The 27014-nt window shown below is 40.7% G+C and overlaps 1 protein-coding gene across 2 annotated transcripts; it reads right to left on the bottom strand.

Moving 5' to 3' along the window:
- Positions 1–2224: 2224 nt before the first annotated feature.
- glul (glutamate-ammonia ligase) lies at positions 2225–21717 on the bottom strand. 2 transcript variants are annotated; one of them, XM_062980708.1, is made up of 7 exons: positions 21560–21717; positions 14335–14524; positions 9993–10154; positions 7063–7209; positions 5580–5707; positions 5229–5428; positions 2225–4041 (listed from the first exon to the last, which is right to left on the bottom strand). In XM_062980708.1, exons 2-7 carry the CDS (start codon positions 14498–14500, stop codon positions 3723–3725), a joined length of 1122 nt encoding a protein of 373 aa, XP_062836778.1. In that variant the 5' UTR covers positions 14501–14524; positions 21560–21717; the 3' UTR covers positions 2225–3722. The 2 variants fall into 2 exon arrangements, with proteins under 2 accessions (XP_062836778.1, XP_062836776.1); XM_062980706.1 differs by lacking the exon at positions 21560–21717 and adding an exon at positions 21237–21397.
- Between the last annotated feature and the right edge of the window lie 5297 nt (positions 21718–27014).

Consider the following 27014-nt stretch of genomic DNA (forward strand, 5'->3'; position numbering starts at 1 on the left):
TCAAATGTTTAACAAATGAATATTGTATTTGTTATCACACCACATTCATCTGCTTGTTACAAAATAGCACCCATTACTACTGGATTTTAGGAAGGAGAAGCTTCTTTGGAGTTTTCTAGCAAAGGTAAATGTGCTTTAAATGCTGAAGTTCACTAAGCTCTAAAATTATTTAAAGTCTTGCACATGTAGATACAGCAGGTTAAACCGCTGAGCTGTTGAACTTGCTGACCAAAAGGTTGGCAGTTCTAATTTGGGGAGCGAGGTGAGCGCCAGTGTTAGCCCCAGCTTCTGCCAACCTAGCAGTTTGAAAACATGCAAATGTGAGTAGATCAATAGGTACCGCTCCGGCAGGAAGGTAACGGCACTCCATGCAGTCATGCCGGCCACATGACAACGCCAGCTCTTCGGCTTAGAAATGGAGATGAGCACCAACCCCCAGAGTTGGACATGACTGGACTTATCAGGGGAAACCTTTACCTTTACATTATTTCATTGTTATAAAAAATTCAAATCTTGATTTCTATAAACTTTGATTATTTCCACTTGATTCCATTCTAATTTGCATACACAAAGTTCAAAGCAGCCTTGAAATTATGCAGTGTTGAACTGTTAATTGTCCATCCAAGCACTACTTTTTCGCATAACTGTAAATATAAATGCAGTGGGCCCTTGATATCTGTTGGGATTTAGTTCAATTTTCTTTTGGGAATATGCCTCGAATATTTTCAAGCCATGGATGATTGAATCTGTGAATATGGAGGGCTACTTTCAAATACAAAATGTTTCTTTTACTCCGCACAATGATAGCATCTTGATGTCACTTTAACTGTCAGAACTCCATTGTCCAGCATCTTTATGGTTTGGAGGGAAAGTGATGCTTCTTCCACTAGAAGAGACGAGGGCAGAGGTACAGAAATATCCCACAGTAAAAATTGTATTATTATACCTCAACCCTGTCTTTGATCTTTTACCCTAAATGCTTTGGAACTCTGAGGTCAGAAAGTGCAAATTTGGGGCATATCCATTCAGAAGTAAATCCCAGATGTTTGGGGCTCTTCAGCGTTTTTATAGAATTGCAGCCTCAGTTTAGGAATAATGTACATGACAATGTACAGTTGGGAAATAGGTTACAACACAAGTTTAATAACATGGATGCTTGCCATGAAATTCATTCTCTCACAGCCCTTGGGAGTTAACTACATGGTTGCCTTAAAAAAAACAATTCTAATCAAAAGAGACACTATAGTGGGTACAAATAATATGTTAGTTGTGTTGTCGAAGGCTTTCATGGCCGGAATCACTGGGCTGCTGTGAGTTGGGCTATGAGAAATATTAGTTTCTTAATCAAAAGGTTAGCCAAAATCAGGCTTAGGGAAGATAGTGCTGGGAGTGGAGGGCTGATTTATTTATTTATTTGAAACATTTATATTCTGCCATTCTCATCCCGAAGGGGACTCAGGCCAGATCACAACATAGATATGGCAAGCATTCCATGCCGGAACATAAAATAATTGTAAATATACACAAACATTAAAATCAGTTATATTTACTTTAAAATCAACTGATTAAACCAGCTCAGGACACCATGCTGGCTCCGGTCAGCAGAGTAGGTTTCCTATTATTGCCTCATTGCACTGCCCCAAAGGCTTGGTCCCACAGCCAGGTCTTTACCATCTTTCTGAAATACCAGTTATCACATCTAGGAAACCTATTTTGTATTGTAACTCCCAGGATCTTCCAGCCAGCCATAGATATGGGTCACACTAGGTGGGGAACCCAGCAAAATAACCTCTCCAAGCTCTTTAATGAATGGTATTTGAAGTCTTCAGACCAAAACATCTGGGTACCCAACAGGTTGAGAACCACTGCTGTAGAGTGATGATAGATGGGTTTTCAATGGATCAGATTACTACAATGGCCAACAGTTGTGCATAGAAATTGTACTTATGAATAGCAGATAAGGATGGATGGGAAAATAGAAAGATCCACCCACAACAAAGAATGGTCATGACCTTCATGCATAGTGAAAATAAAATATTGTCTGGGGATAATGTGTGATAGTAACACAAAAGTAGAGGTTGTCAGATTCAAGAAAACTGAATTGGATCAGTCACACCCAAACACAATTGCTAAACATGACTCCTGAATTTATGGAAGATGAACCAAGAAAAGCAAAGCACAATACCCAGTTTAGAACTGAAAGGACAGAGACCATGGATGAAAATTAGGTTTAAAAATCTCTTTTATTACAAAAAAAACACCCCTATTTCCAAGTCCAAATGCAGCGGAACCTCATTGGCACCATCCAAGATACCAAGGTACAAAATCCCGGAACGTTTGAACCTGCTAGCATTACCTCTGAGGGCAGCTATGGTTATTAGTGGAATCTTGACAGAAGTGGCAGACATTTTTGACCACCAAGACATAGCTAGTGGAACAGCAGTGGTCTCTGTAGAACTGTACAGCTTTAGAAAGCCCTAAAAACGTGTTATTTAAAATCTCTAAAAACCCATTTCCCTATTCTCTTCCCCTTCCTGCTTCATCAAAAGCCCTGCTTTAGTTGACATGCAAATCCTGCTGGAAATTCATAATGTGCTCCTTTTTCTGCCCCCATTCTCTGCCAAATACTTGTCAGTAACATGATTAAAGTTGACCAGCCAACTCTTTCTTTGAAGCACAGGTGCATCATTGTTGCTGCAGCCAGCCACACGCAGCTCTGCCCTGACAGCCCAGTGGCTTCAGTTTAAATTAAAAATTAATACCTATTTTAACTTACAAGCTTGTAAACGGATAGCCCCTTGTCTTGAACAAACCATCAAACATTAAAAATATGGATATTCTTTCTCTTTCTCTCTCAATCTTTTCTCCTTCTGACCAGCTCACTTTGGAGGCTCCATAACCAACCTAAAGCAATCTCAGCCTCTCTGCAAACAGCTGGTTCAGTGGACCTTTTTTATTAAAAAAACAACCACATTTTTGTTTTTAAACATTTAAATATAACATAACCCTACCTCACTCTGTGTTAGAAACAGAAAGCCTTGACAGCTTCCAAAAACAGATCAAAGTGTTTGACAGCTTTTTAATGCAACTTAAGAGCAAATTTTAGTGTGGGGAAACAAAAGGTGACAGTAAGAATGCCCAAGAGATCTAACACTGCTGAAAGGTAAGTGCCCCGTCTTACTTTATGAGGGTATTAAGATACCTTTCAGAGAATTAGCATATGCACCCACATTGGTATCACCACTTTTTTAAATGGTGGGCTGGAGACCTCCCCCCACCTGCCAAATGTCTAAGCACCACAACATTTGACACATGATGCACTATTATGTTTTCACAAATTCAATTAGTGCTCATGAAGGACAAGCCTCGAGGAAAGGAGACAAGCCACGATCACTCATTTTTCCTATCATCGTATACTCTACTGTGCTGTCTGTTTTTGGAAGCTACTGAAACCCTTTCAAGACATACAAATTACATGAAATAGTGGTTAATTCAGGTTTGTTTCCTCTAATGCCCACTCCTCGTCTTCTCAGCCTTTCAAGTGACAGAAAGGATGCTGAAAGAAGACTAGACTTCCACCTCCCATTAGAAGAAAAAGAGAGGGTGAGTTTGAGGGGAGGAGAGGCACAAATATGGTATCTCATGCCCTCAGAATTAACATCTAGAACAGAGAGGAGACAGACAGGGGGGAGGAGGGTGGGGTGCCTGCGGGACAAGTCCACTTAGTTCTTGTACTCAAAGGGCTCATCCCCGGTTTCGTTGAGGAGACAAGTGCGGACTAGTGCTTCGGTCACGGCATAAGGGTCACAGTTGGCGGAGGGCCGGCGATCTTCAAAGTAGCCCTTCTTCTCTTGGCCCACGCTTCTTGGGATGCGGATGCTGGCACCACGGTTGGCTACTCCAGCAGAGAACTCATTGATGTTGGACGTCTCATGGAACCCGGTCAGACGCCTGGCATTATCCAGCCCCCCTTTGGGATCATAGGCACGGATGTGGTACTGATGGCGCTTGCCCAGCTTCTCAATAGCTTCTTCAATATGCCTGTGGTAAGGATGAAAGGCAGGATGTTCAATTCCTCCAAATTTCTCTCTACAGCAGAAGACTGCAGCATTATCAAAGAGATCATTTAGCTGAAGTGCATGTTACTAGGACTACAGGATTGCCTGTGTATCACAATGTCATTGATGTGCAAATGTGTTTGTTAAATATTTGGTCAAAGACTTTAACCTAAGAAGTCCAGATTTCACACATGCATACCTTCAGGGTCTGTGTGATTATGTGCATGCATTTTATATGGAGTTGGGTGTTTCCATAAAGGTTGGAGAGAAATCTGTGTGTTCTGATATTTTTCAATTTCACAAGACTAGACTGTTCTAAATGTGTCTTCCATTCTGAAAAAAAAATTCTATACATGTTAGCAGTGCATCCATTTCCTATCCTCTTGTTTTCTGTCTGTATACCCCTTGTGGCGAAGGGAGCATGCGTACACTTCTATGGGGCCATGTTGTACCATTAAGGAAAAGCGCACTAAAATGTAGCCTCCTTCCAGCTGCATTGCTTGGAAAGATGATGGCTGTGGGGCAATACATCAATTCTGGATTTTTGTGCAAATATTTAAATATGTTTCTAAGATCTTGAGCCATACTCACCCAAGTGCAGCACTTTAGACAGCTCATTTAAAGCCCATGTCAAACTCCTGATTCACTGCCCCATTGACACAGAAACCACTAGTCACATCTGGGCACAAGGCAGCCAACAGAGGTTTGGTGTCCTTACATGGAGACAATGCAGAATGACACGACTCCGGAAAGCTAGTGTTTCTAGCATGTTCTCAAATATTTTAGGAATCTCTCTAGGCCACCTTTGCAAAGGTAATGAGAAACATTTGGTTCTAAGTTACTCTTGCTCCATAAGGTACTAGGAGTCAGCAGAATGAGATGTTGAGCAGGATGGTACACCAATACATATTTAAATGCTCACTTACATATGTAAAATCATAACCACATTTAGTGAATATGGGAAAGACATTCTAGCTAAGCCCTTTCCTCTTGGACATTCTTCACTTGCAAAATTTAAAAAGCCTGCAGATCCATACCAACTACTCTCTGAAGTCCTCTAGCATATTCTACCCTTCAGAATTTAAAGCCACGGCACTCCTAGACACCCATCTCTTCTTGTTTCTTTAATGTCGCATAAACAAAGTATTGTAAGTGGGCAGCAGGACTTACTTGAGGCCTCCTTCCTCTCGCATGGCTTTAGTGCTGAAGTTCGTGTGGCATCCAGCTCCATTCCAGTTGCCTGGGATAGGCTTGGGGTCAAAAGACACAATGACACCGAAGTCTTCACATACTCTATGAAGGATGAACCGAGCAATCCAGAGGTGGTCACCCATCTCAATTCCTTCGCATGGACCCACCTGGAATTCCCACTACAAGAAAAAAACAAAGCCACTCAGGATTTGCATGGTAGAAAGCCTTCTGCAAGATGCTGTTCACACTTCTCCCCAAATCCTAAACATGCAGAGAATCCTAAAGCAGAGACAAAAACACACATTACAAGATTTTGGTCCAAGCAGCTACCTGCGCTGGCATAACTTCTGCATTTGTGCCACCAATGTTCACACCAGCATATAGGCAGGCTCGATAATGGGCTTCCACAATGTCTCGCCCATAAGCCTTGTCTGCTCCAACTCCACAGTAGTATGGGCCTGCAGAAAAGGGCAAAAAGAAAAGACATCAATGGGGTGTTTTTTTTTTTTACATCTTTTAGCCACTATGTTTGTAAATTGGATGTTTTGCAAAGTTAACTGGATCACATTCATCTGGACCATTATGTTTTAAGTAAGGCTGAAGTCACACCAGCCATGGGTTTTTCCAATGTTGTTTTTGCATACATATTTCAAGGGGTGTTGAAAAATGATTTTTTAATAATCTTTTAGTTCTCTCATAAATAGACTAGCCTGTTAACATTTTTACTGTCACACTCAACTGCCTTTAATGTATAACCTCAAAGATGCTATTGTGTAGCTTTATCATGAGTGGCTGGGCGATGGCATCCTTTTCACTATGCCATTTGCAACTGGTTAGGATCAAAAATTTTACCTCCACAGAAGAAGAAAAAAGAGCAACCACGCCTACTGACACCAGGATTAGTGAGGAGAAAACACCAAAACAGGATTAGGAGTGAGAGGACAGAAAGCAAATAGTAAGTTGTGGTGTTTCTAAATTACTCATTTACTGATTTTGTTCCTTGGAAATGTTCGGCATAGCTTTAGCTTTAAATAGTTTTGAATAGGGAACCCACTGGGCTACGTTTGGAGAAAATGAAAACATTTAGCTCATCTTTCAGTCCTGCATTACATTCTATCCTGGCCTCCAGAGAGCTGTGGTAGGCTACTGCCTTGATAACTGTAATGTTTGCATCCCACTGTACCCCGTTAGGTTATATAATATTTTGCTGAAAGCTTTGTTTTATTTTAAACAGGTATACAGCAAAACTGCCTCATATGTAAACCACCTCATGGTAGCATTGCTTTCAAAGTGAACACATAAATCTTGGGCAGGTGGGTTCCCAAAACTATTTTACAATCTCAAGACCTTTTGGAGGGTAGCTGCACCATCACCCTGAAACCAAAATGGGAAGAAGTTGGAAAGTCATGTCCAGCTGGACTAACAAATTTACTTCTAAATGTGGGGGGGAAAACATAGAAGGGATTTTCTGCTAAAAGAAACAATGTGACCACACCATGTTTAAAGGTGTACCATGTCTCCTACAGCAACCTGACCGTTTTAAGTAACATGGGACACACTTCTGGCCAACCATACTTAGGGAGAACATATTCTTCAATTTTAAAGATTTTTATTATTTATCCTGGATTCCTTTTATGAGGATTTTGTAGCTTTCTTTTGCCCATCTAGCTCATCATGATAATATCATTGGCTGCTGCCAAAATCCCCATTATTGGTGACAGGGTTCCTCCTGGTGATATGAATGTTCCTATTTCAAAGGCAGGATTTGTGGCAATAAATGAAAGATTTTAAGTGGAATTTTTGACAATCTTACCTTGGGGTCCAGGAAAACCATTGGAAGGCCAGCCAAAGGGATGTCCATCTGTTCCCAGAAGAGTATATTCTTGCTCCATCCCGAACCAGGGATTCTGATTAGACACCATATCCATGATTCTTTCACAGCTGTTCCTTATATTTGTTTCTTAGAGAAAGAGAAAGGCAATCATGATTATTCATACAACATCATCAACCAACATCATGTATAAGCAATTCTTAGCCTTGCAGATGTTTTGGCTTGTAGTTCCATCCAGCATGAGAATACTTTGCAGCATAACTCCTAGAGCAGTGGTTCTCAACCTGTGGGTCCCCAAATGTTTTGGCCTATAACTCTCAGAAATCCCAGCCAGTTTACCAGCTGTTAGGATTTCTGAGAGTTGAAGGCCAAAATATCTGGGGACCCACAGGTTGAGAACCACTGTCCTAGAGGATCCCTAAACTCTCTAGGAATTCACAGATTATGAGTGTGCCACTTACAGAGCAGAGGTAAGGAGTAATCTAAGTCAATACAGTTAAGGAAAAGATCTAGGATGAAACAGTAAGGTAAAGGTAAAGATTTTCCCCTGACATTGAGTCTAGTTGTGTCCGACTCTGCGGGTTGGTGCTCATCTCCATTTCTAAGCTGAAGAGCCAGCATTGTTCATAGACACCTCCTAGGTCATGTGGCTGGCATGACTGCATGGAGCGCCATTATTTTCCCGCCAGAGCGGTACCTATTGATCTACTCACATTTGCATGTTTTCAAACTGCTAGGTTGGCAGAAGCTGGGGCTAACAGCGGGCGCTCATGCCGCTCCCTGGATTTGAACCGCTGACCTTTTGGTCAGCAAGTTCGGCAGCTCAGCGGTTTAACCCACTGCACCACTGGGGGCTCCAGGGTGAAACAAGGGCTTTGTAAAAGATGTGGTCTTAGGGTTGATTTTAAACATGTACGTGTCACACTTAACTCAGTTTGGGTTCACAAGAGGAGTACAGCTAAACCAGTCGCTAAAGTTCAACGCATCTAACTATTCATTGTAATCAATTCTTAACTGCTCAGTAGGATATATCATTACCCTCATTTTACATGGGGCCATTTACTTCCTCCAGCCATTCAAAATACCTATCTACAGTGGGCTTTGCACCTAACAACCTAACCAGCTTGAGTGCTGAAGAGGTAAAAGATGCAGATAATGACAGTGCTTGAATCACTACCTTGCCAGCAGCATTATCACCATGGTAACTGCAATATTAAGGCTCTGAAAAGCTAAGGAAGGTGAGGCAAGGGTTAAAGGAGTAGAAGAATATTTAGTATTCTGCATGAGAGAAGCAAAAATAAAAGCTTTGCATGTGATCATCAGATCAGCTGATGAGCAATCAGATGGTGCAGTTTAAAGAATGAACGTCTTGTGGCTCAGGAGGGGGGAGAAGGAAGGCTTACTGGTTTCATTCTGACAACGGCATGCTATGCTTGTGAATTTCTATATGTATTTGGCTCTCCTTTACTAGAAAATAAATGTTGGACTGGACTTGTCTTGATATACTAAAGAAGTAACTTACATTCTTATTTAACTACAGTGCTAATATAACTGATGGCCCAGAGTGAGAAGGCAATTAGTACATTAATACAATTAATTGCAATCACATTGTTACAGTTACAGACGAATTACATTAACATAGTGATGGTTGGTCCTTCTCAACATCAGCTGAGATTTTGAGAAGCAATAGACCAAAAAACGGAATGTATCACATATCACAAGGACCTCCTGTTTCATAAGCAGTGTAATGTCACAAATGCCAAATCAAATGTTGGTGAATTTCAAAGATTATCTGTCAGATGGTTAACTACATGGTGGTTATGAAACCGCATTGTAAGCCACTACTCTAGATTATTCTGTCAAGTAACAAGGAAACATTACATCCAGGGCTAGGCTGGAATGTTGTTGCAGTCTTTCAAATAATTTCCGTCTTATGGTGACACTAAGACAACCCTAATAACAGGGTTTTCTTGACAAGATCTATTCAGAGAATTTGCCTTTCCCTTCTTTGGAGGCTAAGTATTACATATCCAAGACCACCCATTAGCTTCCATGGATGAGTAGGGATTCAAACTCTGTTCTCTATAATTGTAGCCCAATGCTCAAACCACTATACTTTGATAACTCAAGCTGAAACATGCTGGCTATCAAATTCTGCAAGATGCAGCTCAAAAAGTAATACTTCCCAAGATAATACAGGCAGTCCTCAACTTGTTTGTAAGTCAGAACAGGTACATTTTTAAAGTATAATTCTAGCCAAATATACATATTTTAGCTTTGGATAGCATGGGGAAGGGTTAATACCATTGTGGTGATTGTTTTGTGTTTGTGTCCCTGTTCAGAAGACTTCATCTCACTTTCTGTCCCTGTGATAATTGGATTTTGAAAAAATTGGCTTGTTGTGGAAACAAGGACTGGTGACAAAGTTTCAGTGGAGACACCTTTTCTCCATGATAACTATTTCAGGAGTGAATTTCCCCTCCTAGGGGTAGATTTCTCTCACTTCCTGTTGTCTCACCACTATTCTTAACTATGAGTCATTTGTAATTCGGATGTTTGTAATCTGAAGACTGCCTGTATAGTAAAAGAGGGAGGTAGGCGCTTAAAAGTAGCAGGAAGAAGAGCTCTTTGTGGCTAGCAGTTGCTTTCTTTTAAAAAGAAAACAGAAGCCATGTCATAATCACTTTGTGTGAAAGAGTCTCTGGGTTTAAAGGAGGAAAGACATCCAATAGCTGGTATTTTGTTGTCTGAGCAAGGAGGCTTCAAGAGTAATGGCAGCCCATGTTAGAAATTAACCTCCATGGACTTTAAATATGTCCAGTTTCTATTAATCTTGTTCATTTCTTCTAATGCTACTGTTCTTTGCTTTTGTCAGGTATGGCAGGATAGAAAAGCAGATTACAAGAACACACCTGCAGGCTTGCGGTTGTACTTTAAGACCTCGCAGAGAACCAGCTTGTTGGGGTCTTTGCGGAAAGGGTCCCGGAACATGGCAGAAGGCACAAGGTACATGTCACTGTTGGAGCCCTCGGACTGGTAGGTGCTGGAGCCATCAAAATTCCATTCTGGTAGATCTGGAAGTAAAAGAAGAGGAATAGTACCTCATTGTTTCCCAGAAACGTTGATAAGGGACTTCTTGTGAATTGACATTGCTCCTACTACTATGGAAATATCAGGACTCCTCATGAAGAGATTATTAGTCTACACAACTGTGTGCAGAAAAAACTGTGTACATAAAGAAAACCTCCATATATGAAAGTAATCTTTGAAGAGGGAAGCATGCACCCTGCCCCAGAAGGTTGTGATGTTTACCAACATCAAATTATTTTCAGTAACAGAAATAGCTTCACAATGCTATCCCAAAGTCCCACTGAGTTAAATGGCAAGGAGACATGAAATGGCAGCCTTAGTATACTTCCTATTACATCGCTGTCATTGTCATTTTTTACATTTACAGATAAATTGCAATAGGTGCCATTGGTCTTTAAAACAAAGGAACTAAAAGCTCATTGACTAATATCTTGTCACTGGCAAGATTATTATAGAATGCATTGTGATCTCTCTTTATAGGAGGAAATTGTTGCAGTTATATCACAGCAAACAATTTGGTAAATCATTAAGAAATCTGGACAGACATATCTGCCTTGTGGCACAGAACTGGAGTTGTGAAGAATCTCAATTGTCTTAATGCTAATATGGAAAATTCTCAGAGAAACTTGCACATACTACCTGCAGTATTTTAAAACAATTCCAAAGTGCATTCTTTAACTTTCTCACACATTTCCATATATTGCTTCCACATTTTTTTACCAACAACTCCACCAAAAAACTGAACACGGAGTACATTAATTTTTTTAAAAACCTGAAGAACTGTAAGCTGAATCCTATGCAAGTTGCATAGGATTCACGTTTTCTTATTGTGAAACTTTGATTATTGTGCAGCAGAACTTATGACTGTACAACCAAGTATGTCAGCACCCCAGAGAGAATTAGGTGACACAGAAGCATATTTGAAATGGAATTAAAGTGGTTAATCCCTCCAACCAACTTGATCCCTTTCATATGCTTGAGGTGATGCAATTATTTACCCAAGCACTGCCAGCCACTTTTTCAGAATAACAACAAAGCACCCAAGCTAAATACCTCTAATTAGCCATACATGCTGTATTGGTTTCATAACTATCTCTGGCCAGCTCCATGGAAAACAGTGAAGAAATTCTAATGCTATTTATTGTGTGGGGTAGCTACTTTATTCTGAAGGACAAAAAAAGAACAACTCAGTTGTGTACTCTCACGGTTTTCCTCCCACTCTTTTCCCAACTTATTATAGTCCAAAAAATGAATGGTACAAGATTCAATACTGAGCAAGCCAACAATCCTTATTGTAGACAGGCAGGACTATTCAGGTCACAGCTCCATACCCATCTGGTTCATTTAAGTTTGTATATGACACACACGCATGGTATTCTTTTGCTCATCAACTTGTTTGGTAGATGGATTCTGTGTGCATTAATGTGGATGGATCTGCAAAAAATCTATACAAAAGCCAGAACGTCAAATATATGTTTTTTTTTAATCTGTTCAAAAGCCTCTTCCACCAAAAGTAACCTATTTTAGTGATATTGACACCCATGGAAAAACATTATATGGAACAAGGGACACAAGTGGGTTTTAAAACTGAGTTGTATAGCGAAGGGAGACATTATTCTTGAGGGCAGGAGTTTATCAGATGCTGGAAATAATAGTCTGATTGTTATGAAGGGAACTGGGTAAATAGTATAAGAACTCAAGAGTGGGAGCAAAAAAATTAAATAGGCAGCTAGGGGAATGGCTCTTGGTTTTAGATTTCTCTACACTAATAAACAGACCATGGGAAATAAGCAAAATGAATTTGAACTCTCAGAAAAGCACTATCAGAATCTGTTTACTACTCAGGCCATTGGTGGTTTGTTCGATTGTTGTTTTATACTGTGTTATGTCTTGGTTGTTTTATACTGTTTTAATTTGTTGTTTTATGAATTTTAATGTGTTTATATTTTAACTATTTTAATCGTGCTAACTTGAATCTTGGAAGCCAAGTTGAAAATGTCTGGATATAAATTAAGGGGCAAGAAATAGCAGATGCCACTGTGAGGGTCTACTTCAGACCTATCTTAGACCTGATTTAATCAGATCCTAATCTGATCTGGTTAAAATGGTGGAAGTGGTGGAATCCTAAGGTGGGAGCGACCATGTTTTTTCTAGAGTTTGTTATATAGCAAAAAGAGGAAGCCAAGCATAGTCAGACACACATCCTAGATTTTAAGAAAGCTTATTTCAATAAACATTGGGAAATGCTGGGTGTGATCCTATAATCAAGAATACTAAGAGAGAAAGAAGTTAGTAATAGATGGGAATTTCTTAAAGGAGAGATATTAAGTAATTCCTATAAGGAGGGAAAATGTAACATGTCCAAAGAAACCAGAATGGATGTCTACGGAATTTTCAACTGAGCTAAGATTTAAAAGGGATCTGTGCAAAAAAGGAAAATCACCAAAGAGGAATATAAACGAATAGCCCATCAACAATCTAAAAAGGTCAAAAACAAAAGTTGGTTGGCCAGCTGACCAAACCAAAACAGTACTCTCTGATTAGTGGGGTGCCATGAGGTACTGTCCTGTGTCCACTGCTATTTACCATTTTGACTTGGATGGTGGAACAGCTTATTAAATGTGATGATGATCACACCAAATTGGGAGGGTTAGCGAATACCCCAGAAAACAGAATTTAAATCCAAAATGACATTAATGGATTAAATAACTGGTTTGAAAATTAACAAAATAAACATTTCAACAGAGAGAAATGTAAGGTAGGAAAGCCCCAAAATATATAAATACAGGACAGATGACCTGGCTTGACAACTGTTATGAGTGAAATGGATTTAAAAGTTTTGGGAGACTAGAAGATTAACATGAGACAACAATGTGATGTAACAGCCAAAAAATAGAGGCATAGAAAAAATATTCTACCTAAACACTAGGAAGTAAGAATTGCCTTAGATGCTTTTCTGGAGGCTTTTAAACAGAAGATGGAATGGTTCGCTCTCAGCAGAGCTTTGATTGTATATTTATGCATGGATGGGGTTTGTCTGGGTGACCCTTGAGGTCTCAAATTCTGTGATTCTATGACGTGGTCACAGAATACAATTAAAGGGGAAAGAATAAAACTATTTTGGGAAATAGGATAAAGGCTTTTAACATAGTTCTGATTAGTGATGTGGTGTTGTCCTCTTAGATGTACTCTGCTCAGGAGGCCGTCCCACAGAATATGGAATGTGAATAAAGTATATTTCAACCGAGGCTAGCATTTGGTGTCATGCCAATGAATTCATAGAAAAGGAGATAAGAGGAGGAATCAAGTAGAGTAGGGACAGGAACTATGAATGGCGTAGCCCTCCCCACTACTATTAAGACTGCAATTTTACAATTCCTTACCATTAGCTATTCTGGCTAGGCACACTGGGAGTTACAGTCCAATAAATATTTGGAAGATAATACAATTCTCACCCTAAATTTAAGGTTTTGGAAGAGGGAAACCTGTTGAACAATAGGGAAAAAATGGATGGACCTTTTCAGAAAATGGGATATTAATGGCAGAGTACTACTATATGCCACACCTTGGAAATGCACATACAAGTTCATTTGTATGTATTATGATTTCTTCTGGAAAGACAACTTAAAAACTGCCCTACATACTGGGCACCAGCTCACAAAAGCTTTGAATAATCCATGATTTTTTTTTCTGTATCAGTGCTACTGAAATGTTTTAAATACATTATTTTAAGTCATTCTGGCTCAGCTGCATTACTGAATCAAGGAATTAAAGTTACAAGAGGTCTTCCCTATCTTCAAAACGGAATTCACCTAAAGAGCTTTGAGGAGATTCAAGCTAAACATCAAAAAAAAATTCAGCACTAGATAGTTTTTCCATTTTCCTTGTGCACAGTGCCACCCTATGCATATTTTTACCCAAGTAAACTCTGCTTTGCAAATTAATTCTGAAGACATGGAAGCTTTGGTAAAACATTGCAGTTTATCTCACCTTGATGGAATAGAAGACAGCATAACCCAACACAAACTCATAAAAGTCAGTGTTCTCTATCTCCTACCCATTCATATCATGTCCAATTGAGGTGCTTTGTCATTCTCAACAATACAGCAAAGGAATAATTAGATGGATTGCCCAAGCTTGAAAAAAAATTATTTTTGGACTTACCTTCAATGTTCTTGGGCTCATGATCCAGTGTCCGAGTCTTACAACGCAGAAACTCGCCAGTCCCATCTATCCAGATGTACATAGCTTGCACCTTGTCCCCCTGAGGCAACTTCATGTACATATGCTTTATAGCTTTACTCAAATGGGAACTTGCAGAGGTGGCCATGGCTGCAAAAGTCTTCCTGAAGTCCTGTAAAATGATGAGCAAAAGGGGAAAGAGTGTAGTGAATGTCCATAAAAACTTCCAAATGTATTCTTACCAAATGTCAGATAGGGGCACTTCCACAGATGGGATTTAATTCCAGACAGATTAAGTTGACCTGATTTACTAGGAAACTCTTCACACCTGATTAGAAACCATGAACAAATTCTGCAGCTGCTAAAAGTCATCCTGTTTCTCCTGGAGGGCTGCCAGTGACTTTCACCAGCTGAAAAATTCAACTCCTATTGGATGGCTGGACCATAAAAAGGGACACACATTGGAAGTAGGCAGCTGAAGCTCTAAGCATGTTTACATACGTTTCATGATAAATCTACATTTGATCCGAACCTCAAGCAATTGACCGAGCAACATGTCTGGGACAATTCATCTTAAAAAATGTGTTAAGGTAAACATCTTACAGTTGAGCAAGGGTACCATTCAAAATGAGAATTTGGAAAGTGGTTTTAACTCCTATTGTTAGCCTTGATTAGAATAGTGCCTTTGACTCATGTGGGTTTACCTATGTGTTGATTCACCATTCAAAAATGGATTAAACTGATGTAATCTGGCCAGAAACTAACCATAAGGATATCAGACACTGTCTGGGATCCAATTATCTAATCTAGAGCACATATCAGAATAGAGCAACCATCTCAATCATACTCAAGGGAAACACAATGAAAAATACAATGAAAACCACAAGCAGCAATATCTTTATTGGGCCAGCTCTAAAATATACAAACCATTATGCAAGCTTTTGAAGTGTCACTGGCTACTTCATCAGGCAAAGATGTTAAAAATCAAACAAATAGTGACATGCTGAGAGTCCAGCCTACATTCTGCCTGTTATCCGTTAAAATGGTAGTGGGGGATTTCAACTCGGGGAGAGGCAAAAACTTTGATCTGTATGACTCCCACTGCAGCACTAAATTGTCAATCCCGGGCAAACAAGCTTTCTTCACAAAGAAGAAGACGGATGCCTATTTCTATATGGATATCACACCATATCATCTCTAATAAAGTCTTTTAGTTCAATAGTTTATTATCCATGTTCATGCTTCCTCTTTGTACTTAGTGAACCGTAAAAGTTGGGGTTTTGTATCTGACTCTTTCCAACTTTTAAATAGGATTTTGAGAGATATCTATGTTGTTCTGGACATGCATCAAGTGGGTGTTTTGTCTACTATGCTTACAGATACAATCATGAGAGCTGTAGCTTTACAACATCTTTAGTCTTCCCTCCCAAAGAGGGAAACCACATTATTCCACAGGATTGAGCCATGAACAGTTAGTAATGTCAAACTGCATTAATTCTATAGCACAGGTGAACTCTCAGGAAATAAACCACATTGAAACTGTGAAGACATCCTTAATGTCTGAGAAAAAGGTTTAAACCCCCATCCCAACCCAATGGGCGACTGCTTTATCAACTGGAGGAAGGTGAAACAACATGCTCTACTTGGACACAGTTGGCCAAATATATCCACAGATTGCTTCATCTACAGATTGAAAATATTTCTCAAAAAATCCAAGAAGCAAACCTTCATTTTATATACAGAAAAGTCTTTTGCTACTTTTGGGACTTGAGCATTCATTGATTTTTGGTATTCACAAGGGGGGGCTCAGTGGATACCCAAGGCCCACTACATAATGTTGCAGGATATTGTAGACTTACCCCTCTCGAAGGATCCTAGCAATTGATGGCACTTTTTTTGCACCATAACTGGGCATTCTACTACTATGTATACTACCCATGCCTGGAAAATGACATACCTGCTACATTAAGCTGTGTTTTTAAACTGTGATTTCAAACTGTTTTCTAATCTGTTTTGTATAACTGCTTCACTAGGGAACTGTGTTTATCCTTCCCAGGGCTTTTGTGCCCCACTTTGCGCTGATTATGGACCATAATAAAGTTTTGTTGTTGTTGACCAACCAGTAATATTAATTCATTTAACTACTAAAAAACATACAATAGTCTTGATGATCGACTTAAGACCTTTTAAATTCGCCGAGGCCCTTTCCACACAGCAGAATAAAATCCCACATTTTCTACATTGAACTGGAATACATGGCAGATTCAAATAACCCAGTTCAAACCAGTTCTGCCCTGATATTCTGGGTTAAATAGCTATGTGCAAGGGCCCAAGAAACATGCAGATGTTCAATTCTTGTAAGAAAAAACCTTAGTGAGGCAACAACACACATGGTGTCTGTAATAAAACCAGTGGTGGTGAATGCATGTTTTGGGTGTTGTTCGGCATATGGATTTCATTGAAACTAGCCCTGATTTCCCCTGTGAGTTCCCAAATGATTCTCTTAAATAGTTCACATTCAAAACAAATCTAACTCTGCACTGTAAATGGGAAATACTGTTCATACTATTTTTAGCATCTTAGCATCCAATCAAAGAATATGTTGTTCCCATACCTGTAACATGATATACTTGGCTGTGAGAAGTGATATCTATTGTATAAAGAAGCAGTTTTCAGAAAGGCTCACAGTGAAATGTTTTCAAATATTCTAATGTGCAATTTAAGTGTATGCAGCGTATTTTCCATTGTCCCAGATGTATACAGGATGAATATTTACAGAAAAGAAAAAGCTGGCTTCCTAACTTTCTGTGGTCCTTTATCACTCCAAGGACTAGTATGAAGTTTTCCTATATGGAATAGTTTAACACTCTTTAATCAGAATGAATGTGCTAAGTCTACCAAGAACTGAAGCACACAGTCATAGAGAACCTCTAAAAAGTTAGCAACATTCTAGCAAGGCCTTCCTACAACTAAAGATCTCTGTAACTTTGAACAGCGGCTCCCAACCTTTGACCCTCCAGCTGATTTGGACTTCAGCTCCCAGAATTCCTGACAGTTGGCCAAACTGCCAGGGACTTCTGAGAGTTGAAGTACCAAAACCTTTAGGACTTATGGTTGGAAATCACTCAAGAAGAATTCATCATGAAACACTTTAAAAACTTAAATATACTCCAAATATACAAATGTATAAATCCTGATTTGTGTATTAACAGCCTGATAAGTATGTGCAAGGCATGACAATGTTTGGCACCAATTTAAATGCTTCCTGGAACTGCATCAGATAACGTACTAATTAGTTCTGTATTCATTTTCCTTCTTTCCATAATTTCCCCTAATGCATCCTTTATAAAGCAAAAACAGTCTTACAGCACCTTAAAAGACACATTTATGATGGCATTAGTGTTTACTGACTGGAGCATTACGGCCAGGCGTCACAAGTGTTTGCAACTGCTATAATAAGTCTGCATGGGGGGAAAAAACTTCACACATTTCTAAAGAGCCACATTTCAATAGTCATAGGGCACTTCCACACAGCCCTAGGTCCCAGAATATCAAGGCAGAAAATCTCACAATATCTGCTTTGAACTGGGGTATCTGAGTCCACATTGAGATAATGTGGGATTTTTTCTGCCTTGATTTTCTGTGATATAGGACTGTGTGGAAGGGCCCACACTTAAAAATCTGAAAACTGGAATATAACCAGCATATTTTATCATACAGATATAATCACAAGAGAACTGACTGATTTTGGCTTCCCTCTCCAGTAATGCAAAGTGGCACCCAAGTTGTTATTGCAGAGATAACATGCAAAACTGAGCAAGTCTTTCCAACTATACTCAGCATTTTGTGAAGCAGAAAGAATCAAGTATAGTGGACACAATTGCATGCTGTTTTACTGACATAGTTCAATAACTGAATTATTAAATTCACATTAAAAACACAGATCTTTACTAACTATTATAATAATGAAGACTTGTATATATATGGCATAAAAAGACTGCTCCTCTATATGCCTGGAATTAAAATTGACCTATTGTTTTGTTTTCTAACTTTTAATTTTTAAATAAACATTATTTTTATTCAAAAATAAAGAAATACAAACACACTGAAACAGATGTAGAAACAGTTATAGAAAAAATAGCCCCATATTGAAAAAACCTAACTTTTTCTACACTACAACAAACAAAACTACATCTAAAACAATATTCTTAACCTATACAAAACTGCACTAAACACACAGTAAACATACCAACAAAAACTAGTTTACAAGCCTCCCTCACTGCCTGTTGATTTTCACTTATTTTCTGTTCCCTTAGAATATCACTATATATATCTGTACCCTTTTTCTTTTCATAATAGTTTTCTAAATCAGAAAACAGACATTGATGTTTGTCCCCATCTTTGCTGTAAAGAAAATGATAACTGAATTCAATTTTCTAAACTTTTAATTCTGAGGGATTAAGACAGTTAATATCTTTGGAGACATCAAACAGAGAATGAATGTTGTCAAGTTTGCACTGGTCGCTACTAGCGACATTTCTACAGAGTCTAATAATCCAAATCCCTTTCCTCACAGTCCGGATTACTTCTTTTCCTTTAAATACACCAACTGAAGGGTGGACTGCAAGTTATCACTCAGTGATATCACTATAGCCTCAATGGCTGGATCTACACTGCTTCTATATCCCAGGATCTGATCCCAGATTATCTGGCAGTGTAGACTCATATAATCCAGTTGATAGCAGATAATCTAGGATCAGATCCTGGGGTGTAGGACAGTGTAGATCCAACCATTGCTACCTCATCCTAAGGAAGGAAATCCTGACTGTTTGCTAATGCATAGAGAGGCAGTATTTACTACTTGCAAAATTGCTATACTTTTTCATCCGAGATGTCTGCAATCTTGGTTCCTAGCCTCTCTATTTTAACAGGACATTTCCAATAAAATGCAAAACCAGGTTTGTGAAGGCTGTTCACTGGTACATGTAGTGGTAACCACCATGCTTTACATGTTCACTGAATCCTTAACAACTTCAAAAATAATATGCATGCCATCCAACATGAATGGGATCTAATAAAAAGATTATTCTACTAATATGATACAGTATGATTGCACGTCATTAAAATTTCACATGTGAAATGGCATGTTCACATGCATATAAACAAGTCGGAACAAGAAACATAGCTCCCACTCGTTTTTCCTCCTAGATTTGTTATCTGTTCAAGCCCAGATCCTCCAAAAGTAGCCTAGGAAATCCCTGAAAAGAGGGTCTACATAGCCAACACCTTTCACTATGGGGACGGGTTTATTGTCTCCCCCCCCCCTTTTTTTTCTTCTTTTTTTGAGTGATGAAATGTGATCTTGTTGCCTTTTCCTCTCTGACCACTTATTTTTTCCTTAAACGCCATTCAGGCCCCTTCTACACAGCCATGTAAAATGAAGATGATCTGCTTTGAACTGGATTTATGGCAGTGTAGACTCAGATAATCCACTTCAAAACAGATAATGTGGATAATCTGCTTTGATAATCTGCATTAGATGGCAGTAGAAGAGGCCTCAGAGAAATATCGTTCAACTTGTTGATTATTGAATGGATCCTTGGCCCCTTCCACACAGATGTATAAAATCCACATTGAACTGGATTATAGGGCAGTGTGGACTCAGATCATCCCATTCGAAGCAGATATTGTGGATTATCTGCCTTGATATTCTGGGTTATATGGCTGTGTGGAAGGGCCCCTTCTTGCTTTGAAAAGCTGCCAGATTGAACACTGCAATGTCTTGAAAAATAGAAACAACAGGCTTCTTCCAAGCCGACTCTGGCCCCTTCCACACAGCTGAATAAAACCCCACATTTTCTGCTTTAAACTAGGATATATGGCAGTGTGGACTCAAGATAACCCAGCACAAAAGAGGTATTGTGGGATTTTCTGCCTTGATATTCTGGGTTATATGGCTGTGTGGAAGAGCCCTCCTTAAAGCACCTCCCTTTCACCTCCCCCCCCCCCAAAACTGGGGCAAAGACACCCTTTTGTTCCCTCATTTTAGACAGCTGGATCTACACTGTCATATAATGTAGTTTGGAATGGTATAGACCCACATAATGCATGCACAGGGCCCTTCCACACAGGCATATAACCCAGAATATCAAGGCAGATCATCTACAATATCTGCTTTGAACTGGGGCCCCTTTCACACAGCTATACAACATCCACATTGAACTGGTTTATATGGCAGTGTGGACTCAGATCATGCAGTTCAAAGCAGACATTGTGGATTATCTGTCTTCATATTCTGGGGGCCCTTCCACAGTCACATAAAACAGAAGATCACGGAGGAAATACCACAATATCTGCTTTAAACTGGGTTATCTGAGTCCACACTGCCATACATTCCAGTTCAAAGCAGATAGTGTGGGATTTTCTGCCTTGATATTCTGGGGACACTTCCACACAGCTTTGTATCCCTGAATATGAAGGCAGAAAATCCCACAATATCTGCTTTGAACTGGAATATATGGTAGTGTGGACTCAGATATCCCAGTTCAAAGCAGATATTGTGGGATTTTCTGTCTTGATATTCTGGGATATAGGGCTGTGGGAAAGGGCCCTGAGTCCACACTGCCATATAATCCAGTTCAATGTGGATTTTATACCGCTGTGGGGAAGGGGCCAAAACTGCATCAGATGAGTCTACAGTAGAATGCAGCCGTAAACAAGAGAGAGCAAGCCAGATCTGTGTGGCTGAAAGAGTTAAGGCAGCCCCTCTGCACACAAAACACAGGGAGAGAGAGACATCCAGCTTGAAGGAAAGCCAGAGCTGCTTGGCATTTAACTCCCTCCGATAGAGAACCGCAATTAAAGCCAGCTAACCCTTTGCATACCTTTAGCGAAGGCGCGGGAAGAAGGAGACCGTGGTTGTTTCCAATTTGTTTCCCGGGACAAGGCTTCTCGGAGCCCCTTCTCCTTGCCCTATAGGCAGCCCCGCAAGTGAAGGCGGCTTTGGTGGAAGCAGACAAGCCAAGCCCCCTCCACCCTCCTCCCGAGACCCGTGTGAACAGCATCGTCGCAGACATGAAGAGCGAAGGCGTCAAGGACCCGGCGCGAGCCTTCCTCAAAGCCAATTCCGGAGGTGCCTCGTGCCCGCGCCTCTCTTTTCCATAGGCTCCACTCCCTCCCCTCCCTGGAGCCACACTCTACTCCTTACCTTGCACCGCCGAGAAATTTCGAAACACGGGCTGCGGGGGCAAGCTGGCTCACTGCGAGGGGACCTGGCCCATGCCTGGCTCTGGAGGCGCAAGGCTGGCGGTGGGCCCCTTTAAGGGCTGCCCAGTGCCAGCCCCCCCGCAAGCTGATTGGCCCCTCCGGAGCCAGGGGGGCAGGGTCGACTGCGGGGAGGGGGAGAGGCTCTTGGATATCAGCCACTGGGCAGCAAGAGTGGCCAATGGGGGGGGGGGACGGGACACCCTTTCTCCGCCTGGGCGGGGGCGGGGCTTCTCCAGCAAGAGAAGGCGAAGGCAGTCAGGTCCCGCATTCATTCCCTCGCGAGGACCTTCATGGGGACAGCAGGGGAGGTATGCGCGCGCGGGCTGGTGGGCGCGCGCTCACACTTTCTGTGCCCTGTCTTTCCAGGCGTCGCGCGCAAAGTACAAAACAACACCTCGAGGTCGGGCGCGCGCCCAGTGTGAGGAGTGAAGAGGGCAAGTGGCCCCCCTGCCTTTACTTCAAGGGGAAACCCGGAAGAAAACGTGACTGGAGGCTGAGGAGGAGGGGAGAACTCAGGGCCCTTCCATACAGCCCTATATCCCAGAATATCTCACAGTATCTGTTTTCAACTGGGTTATATGAGTCCACACTCAGATAATGTGGGATTTTTCTGTCTTGATATTCTGGGATATAGGGCTGTGTGGAAGGGCCCTCAGGGAGGCCTAGGTCGCCGCCTTTTAATATATAAACAAGAGAAGGGCCCTTCAACACTGCCATCTGAAATCCAGAGCCCTCCCACACAGCCATATAACCCAGAATATCAAGGCAAGAAATCCCAGGCGATTCCACCTGAATATTAAGAACTTCTCACTGTGAGAGCTGTTCACCAGTGGAACTCTTTGCCCCGGAGTGTGGTGGAGGCTCCTTCTTTGGAAGTTTTAAAGCAGAGTCTGGATGGCCATCTGTCGGGGGTGCTTTGAATGTGACTGCATCTTGGCAGGGGGTTGGACTGGATGGCCCCTGAGGTCTCTCCCAGCTTTATGATTCTATGATTCTATCTGCTTTGAACTGGGTTATCTAAGTCCATACTGCCATATATTTCAGTTCAAAGCAGATAATGTGGGATTTCCTGCCTTGATATTCTGGGTTGTATGGCTGTGTGGAAGGGCCCCCAGATTATCTGCTCTGAACTGACTGATATGCCAGTGTAGAAAGGGCCAAAAAAATGAGTTTGCTTGGATACCCTTTGCTGCTGCTTCTTCCCACCGAGACACAGGCCCCTTGTACACATCTGTATAAAATCCACATTGAACTGGAAAATATGGCAGTGTGGACTCAGGTAACCCAGTTCAAAGATGATATTGTGGATTATCTGCCTTGATATTCTGGGGTATATGCCTGTGGTGAAGGCCTTTAGTCTACACTGCCATGTAATTCAGTTCAAAGCAAATAATCTGGATTTTATATGCCTGTGTGGAGCCCCCGGTGGCACAGTGATTTAAACCGCTGAGCTGCTGAACTTGCTGACCAAAAGGTTGGTTTGAATCTGGGGAGCAGAGTGAACTTCCGCTGTTAGCCCGAGCTTCTGCCAACCTAGCAATTTGAAAACATGCAACTGTGGGTAGATCAGTAGGTACCTCTTCTGCAGGAAGATAAGAGCACTCCATGCAGTCATGCTGGCCACATGACCTAGGAGGTGTCTTTGGACAACGCCAGCTCTCGGCTTAGAAATGGAGCTGAGCACCAGCCCCCAAGTCAGACGCAACTAGATTTATTATCAGGGGAAAATCTTTGCCTTATTTGGCAGTGTAGGTGTGGACTAAGTCTACTTCTACACTGGCCTGTATCCCAGAATTTGATCCCTGATTATGCTTATCCCAGATTATATGGCAGTGAAGACTGTGGGCCCTTCCACACAGCCATATAGCCCAGAATATCAAGGCAGAATATCCTACCATATCTGCTTTGAACTGTTTTATCTGAGTCCACACTGCCATATATCCCAGTTCAAAGCAGATAATGTGGGATTTTATTCAACTGTGTGGAAGGAACCTAGGTCCATAATGGGCCCATCCACACTTCCCCTTTATCCCAGGATCTGATACCAGATTATCTGTTTATCCCAGATTATCTGGCAGTGGGAAATCATATATTCCAGTTTAAACCAGATATTCTGGGATAAGATCCTGGGATAAAGGGCAGTATGGAAGGGCCCTACCATAGAGTTCAGTCCAATGTGAATTTTGTACAGCTGTGTGGAAGAGGCCTCATATTCCAGTTCAAAGAATACTTTTATATGGAAGTATAGAAGGGCCCTTCCACACAGCTATATAACTCAGAATATCAAGACAGATAATCCACTTTATCTACTTTGAATTGGATTATATGAGTCTACACTGCCATATAATCCAGTTCAAAGCAGATAATCTGGATTATATATGGCAGTGTTGAAGGGGCCTAAGACTGCATCAACACTGCCATATAATCCAGATTATTTTCTTTGAACTGGATTATATTAGTCTGCCATATAATCCAGTTCAAAGCAGATAATCTGGATTTTATATGGCAGGGTAGATGGGGCCTAAATCTTCCCCTGGCCATATAAAATCCAGATTATCTACTTTGAACTGGATTATATGGCAATGTGGACTCATATAATCCAGTTCAAATCAAATAATCTGGATTATCTGCTTTGATAATCTGGATTTTATGACAGTGTAGAGAGGGCTATAAAGTTGGAAGAAGAGCCATCCAGTCCAACCCCATTCTACCCTTCAGGAAAAAGCACACTCAAAGCACCCTGACAGATAGCCTTTCCTTAAAATCCTCCAAAGGAGGGGCTTCCGAGGCTGTTGAACAGCCCTTATGGCCAGAAAGGTCTTCCTAATGTTCTGAGGAAATCTCCTTTCTTCTGACAAACTCACCATATTTACACTAAAATAAATTCTATAGAGTTTAATAGGGCTTTGTTCTTTGTGCAGAGGATGAAGTGGCCCAAAGCAGGCCAGTACTAGTTTGCCCTGAACAATGTATGTTGGTGTGTTAAGTAGTTAAGTAGTTTCCAGACTGTATGGCCATGTTCTAGCAGCATTTTCTCTTGATGTTTCACCTGCATCTGCAGCTAGCATATTCAGAGTCTCTGATGGTAGTGAAGCAATACGTTTCATGTATTTATTGTTCTCTTGTGTCTTTACGTTGGGTGTATTTTGCGAAACTGCAGAACCTTCCTTGGCTCCGTCTATGCAATGTAAACAAAATGTTCACAGTTCTTCAGCAGGATGTATCAGCCTGTTCTCTATGGCCCTCCTCCTTGCCTAAGCACAACTGAAAGACTTCTTGGAAAGTGAGGACAAGAGCAGCTCTGGGGCTCCTTCCAAAATGTTTGCTAAAAATAAACGACGAAATGACAAACTACATAGAAATTCAAAAAGGGACTCGACAAGGGTGTCCCCTGTCGCCGTTACTGTTTATTTGGATATTAGAAATTTTGAACATCAGAATTAGAGAGACCAGCAAAATCAAAGGAGTCAGGGTAAAAGGACACGAATTTAAAGGGAAGGCTTTTGCAGACGATTTGGTCTGCTTTTTAAGGGAACCATTAAAAAGTACATGCACATTATTTGAGGTTATTAACAAATTTAGCATGGTGTCGGGCTTCAAAATCAATAAGGAGAAATCGGTTTTTCTAACTAAAAATTTATCCAATTGTGATACGGCTGACCTAGAGAAATTGTCTAACTGCAAGGTAGTGCCAAGAGTAAAATATCTAGGACTATGGTTAACTAACAAAAACAGCAAACTCTACCAAAATAACTATGACAAAACGTGGAAGGAGATAAAAGGAGACCTTGAAAATTGGCAAAGACTCCAACTTACCTGGCTAGGGAGGATTGCTGTGATTAAAATGATGGTGCTACCCAAAATGCTGTTTATGTTTCAAAATTTACCAATTATCAAGGGGGTAAAGGTGTTTGAAAACTGGAAGAAAGATTTGGTTAAATTCATTTGGAATGGGAAAAAAGCCAGAATTGCCTATAGGAATCTTATTGACGTGAAGGACAGAGGGGGCCTGGCACTCCCAGATCTCAGATACTACTATGAAGCCGCTAACTTTAGCTGGCTAAAGGACTGGATTAAATTGGACAACAAAAAATTACTTAATTTAGAGGGACACAATTTAAGATATGGCTGGCATGCTTATCTATGGGATGAAAAGGACAAGGTGAATAAAGAATTTAAAAGGCATATTATAAGATCCAGTCTCTTAACAACGTGGAAAAGATACAAGAAGGGGATAGAGCCCAAAACCCCTCTGTGGCTGCGCCCACTTGAAGCAGTCCTGAGACCAGCTACATGTAATGAAGTAGGAACTTATGAGGAATATTTAGTTAAAGAAAGAGGGCAATGGGCACTTAAGGGCAGAGAAGAATTAGGGTTAAAAGACTGGTTCAGTTTTTACCAACTGCATGATAGATTTAGAAAGGATGCGGCGGCGGGATTTGCTTCCAAAAAATCCGAGTTAGAAAGTATCTTAGACAGAGGCAACAAAGGCTTACTCTCAAGGCTTTATAAATTTATTCTAGACTACAACCTTGCAGACATCCAAATAAAAACCGTTATGATCTCTTGGGCCAGAGACTTTGGTAGAAACATAGACCTGGAAGAATGGGAATATCTCTGGAAAAAGGGGTTTAAATTCTCTCTGGCCGGCTCAATCAGAGAGAATATGTTTAAAATGTTCTATAGAACATACATAACTCCAGAGCTCTGGCGAAAATAGAGAAAACAGAAAGAGGGGCCTGTTGGAGATGCAAGAAAGTAAAAGGAACATTTTTCCACTTATGGTGGACCTGTAATATAGTTCAAGAATTCTGGATAAAAGTGGTGAAAGAAACAAATAATATGATTACCAATAAGGTCAAGAAGAACCCCGAGACATGCTTATTAGGTTTATTTAGAAGGCATATTAGCGCAGGAGATGAAGAAATTTGTCAATATTGTTTTGTTGCGGCAAGACTATTAATCGCAAAAACATGGAAGGGGGAAGAAGAGCTAAGTATTAGAGACTGGAGAGATAAACTGGGGGGATATATCCAAATGGCCAAGCTGACAAATAGTAACAGAGGAGGAAATAATGAGGAGTTTGCAAATAAATGGAGGCTGGCACTTGGGTATTTGGAAAAGAAGACAAAGGTAGATTTGATGACAGCCATAAAGGGGATTTAGCGAAAGAAGATACAGAGGTAGTTGACGGTCAGTTACGTGATACTTACTGAGGGGTATCGGAGGTCTAGGGGGTCGGGTTCACGGGTGAGGGGCAAGGGGGACAAGGATAAGTTAAGGTACAACAATGGTATAGCAAATCCGTGTTCATCCATTAGTTTAGCGACACTACAATGCAAATTGTTATACCTGTCTGTATTTTTTTTCTTTTCTTTTTTTTTCTTTTACTCTGC

The sequence above is a fragment of the Anolis carolinensis genome, chromosome 4 (assembly GCF_035594765.1).
Source record: "Anolis carolinensis isolate JA03-04 chromosome 4, rAnoCar3.1.pri, whole genome shotgun sequence".
Classification (NCBI taxonomy): domain Eukaryota; kingdom Metazoa; phylum Chordata; class Lepidosauria; order Squamata; family Dactyloidae; genus Anolis; species Anolis carolinensis.

Excerpts from the sequence above, each read along its gene's own strand:
- glul (XM_062980708.1), bottom strand. The coding sequence starts at position 14,500 with ATGGCCACCTCTGCAAGTTCCCATTTGAGTAAAGCTATAAAGCATATG. Across the intron at positions 10,155-14,334 it reads TGAGCCCAAGAACATTGAAG|ATCTACCAGAATGGAATTTT; the intron begins GTAAGTCCAAAA and ends TTTTACTTCCAG. Across the intron at positions 4,042-5,228 it reads CGAGAGGAAGGAGGCCTCAA|GCATATTGAAGAAGCTATTG; the intron begins GTAAGTCCTGCT and ends TCCTTACCACAG.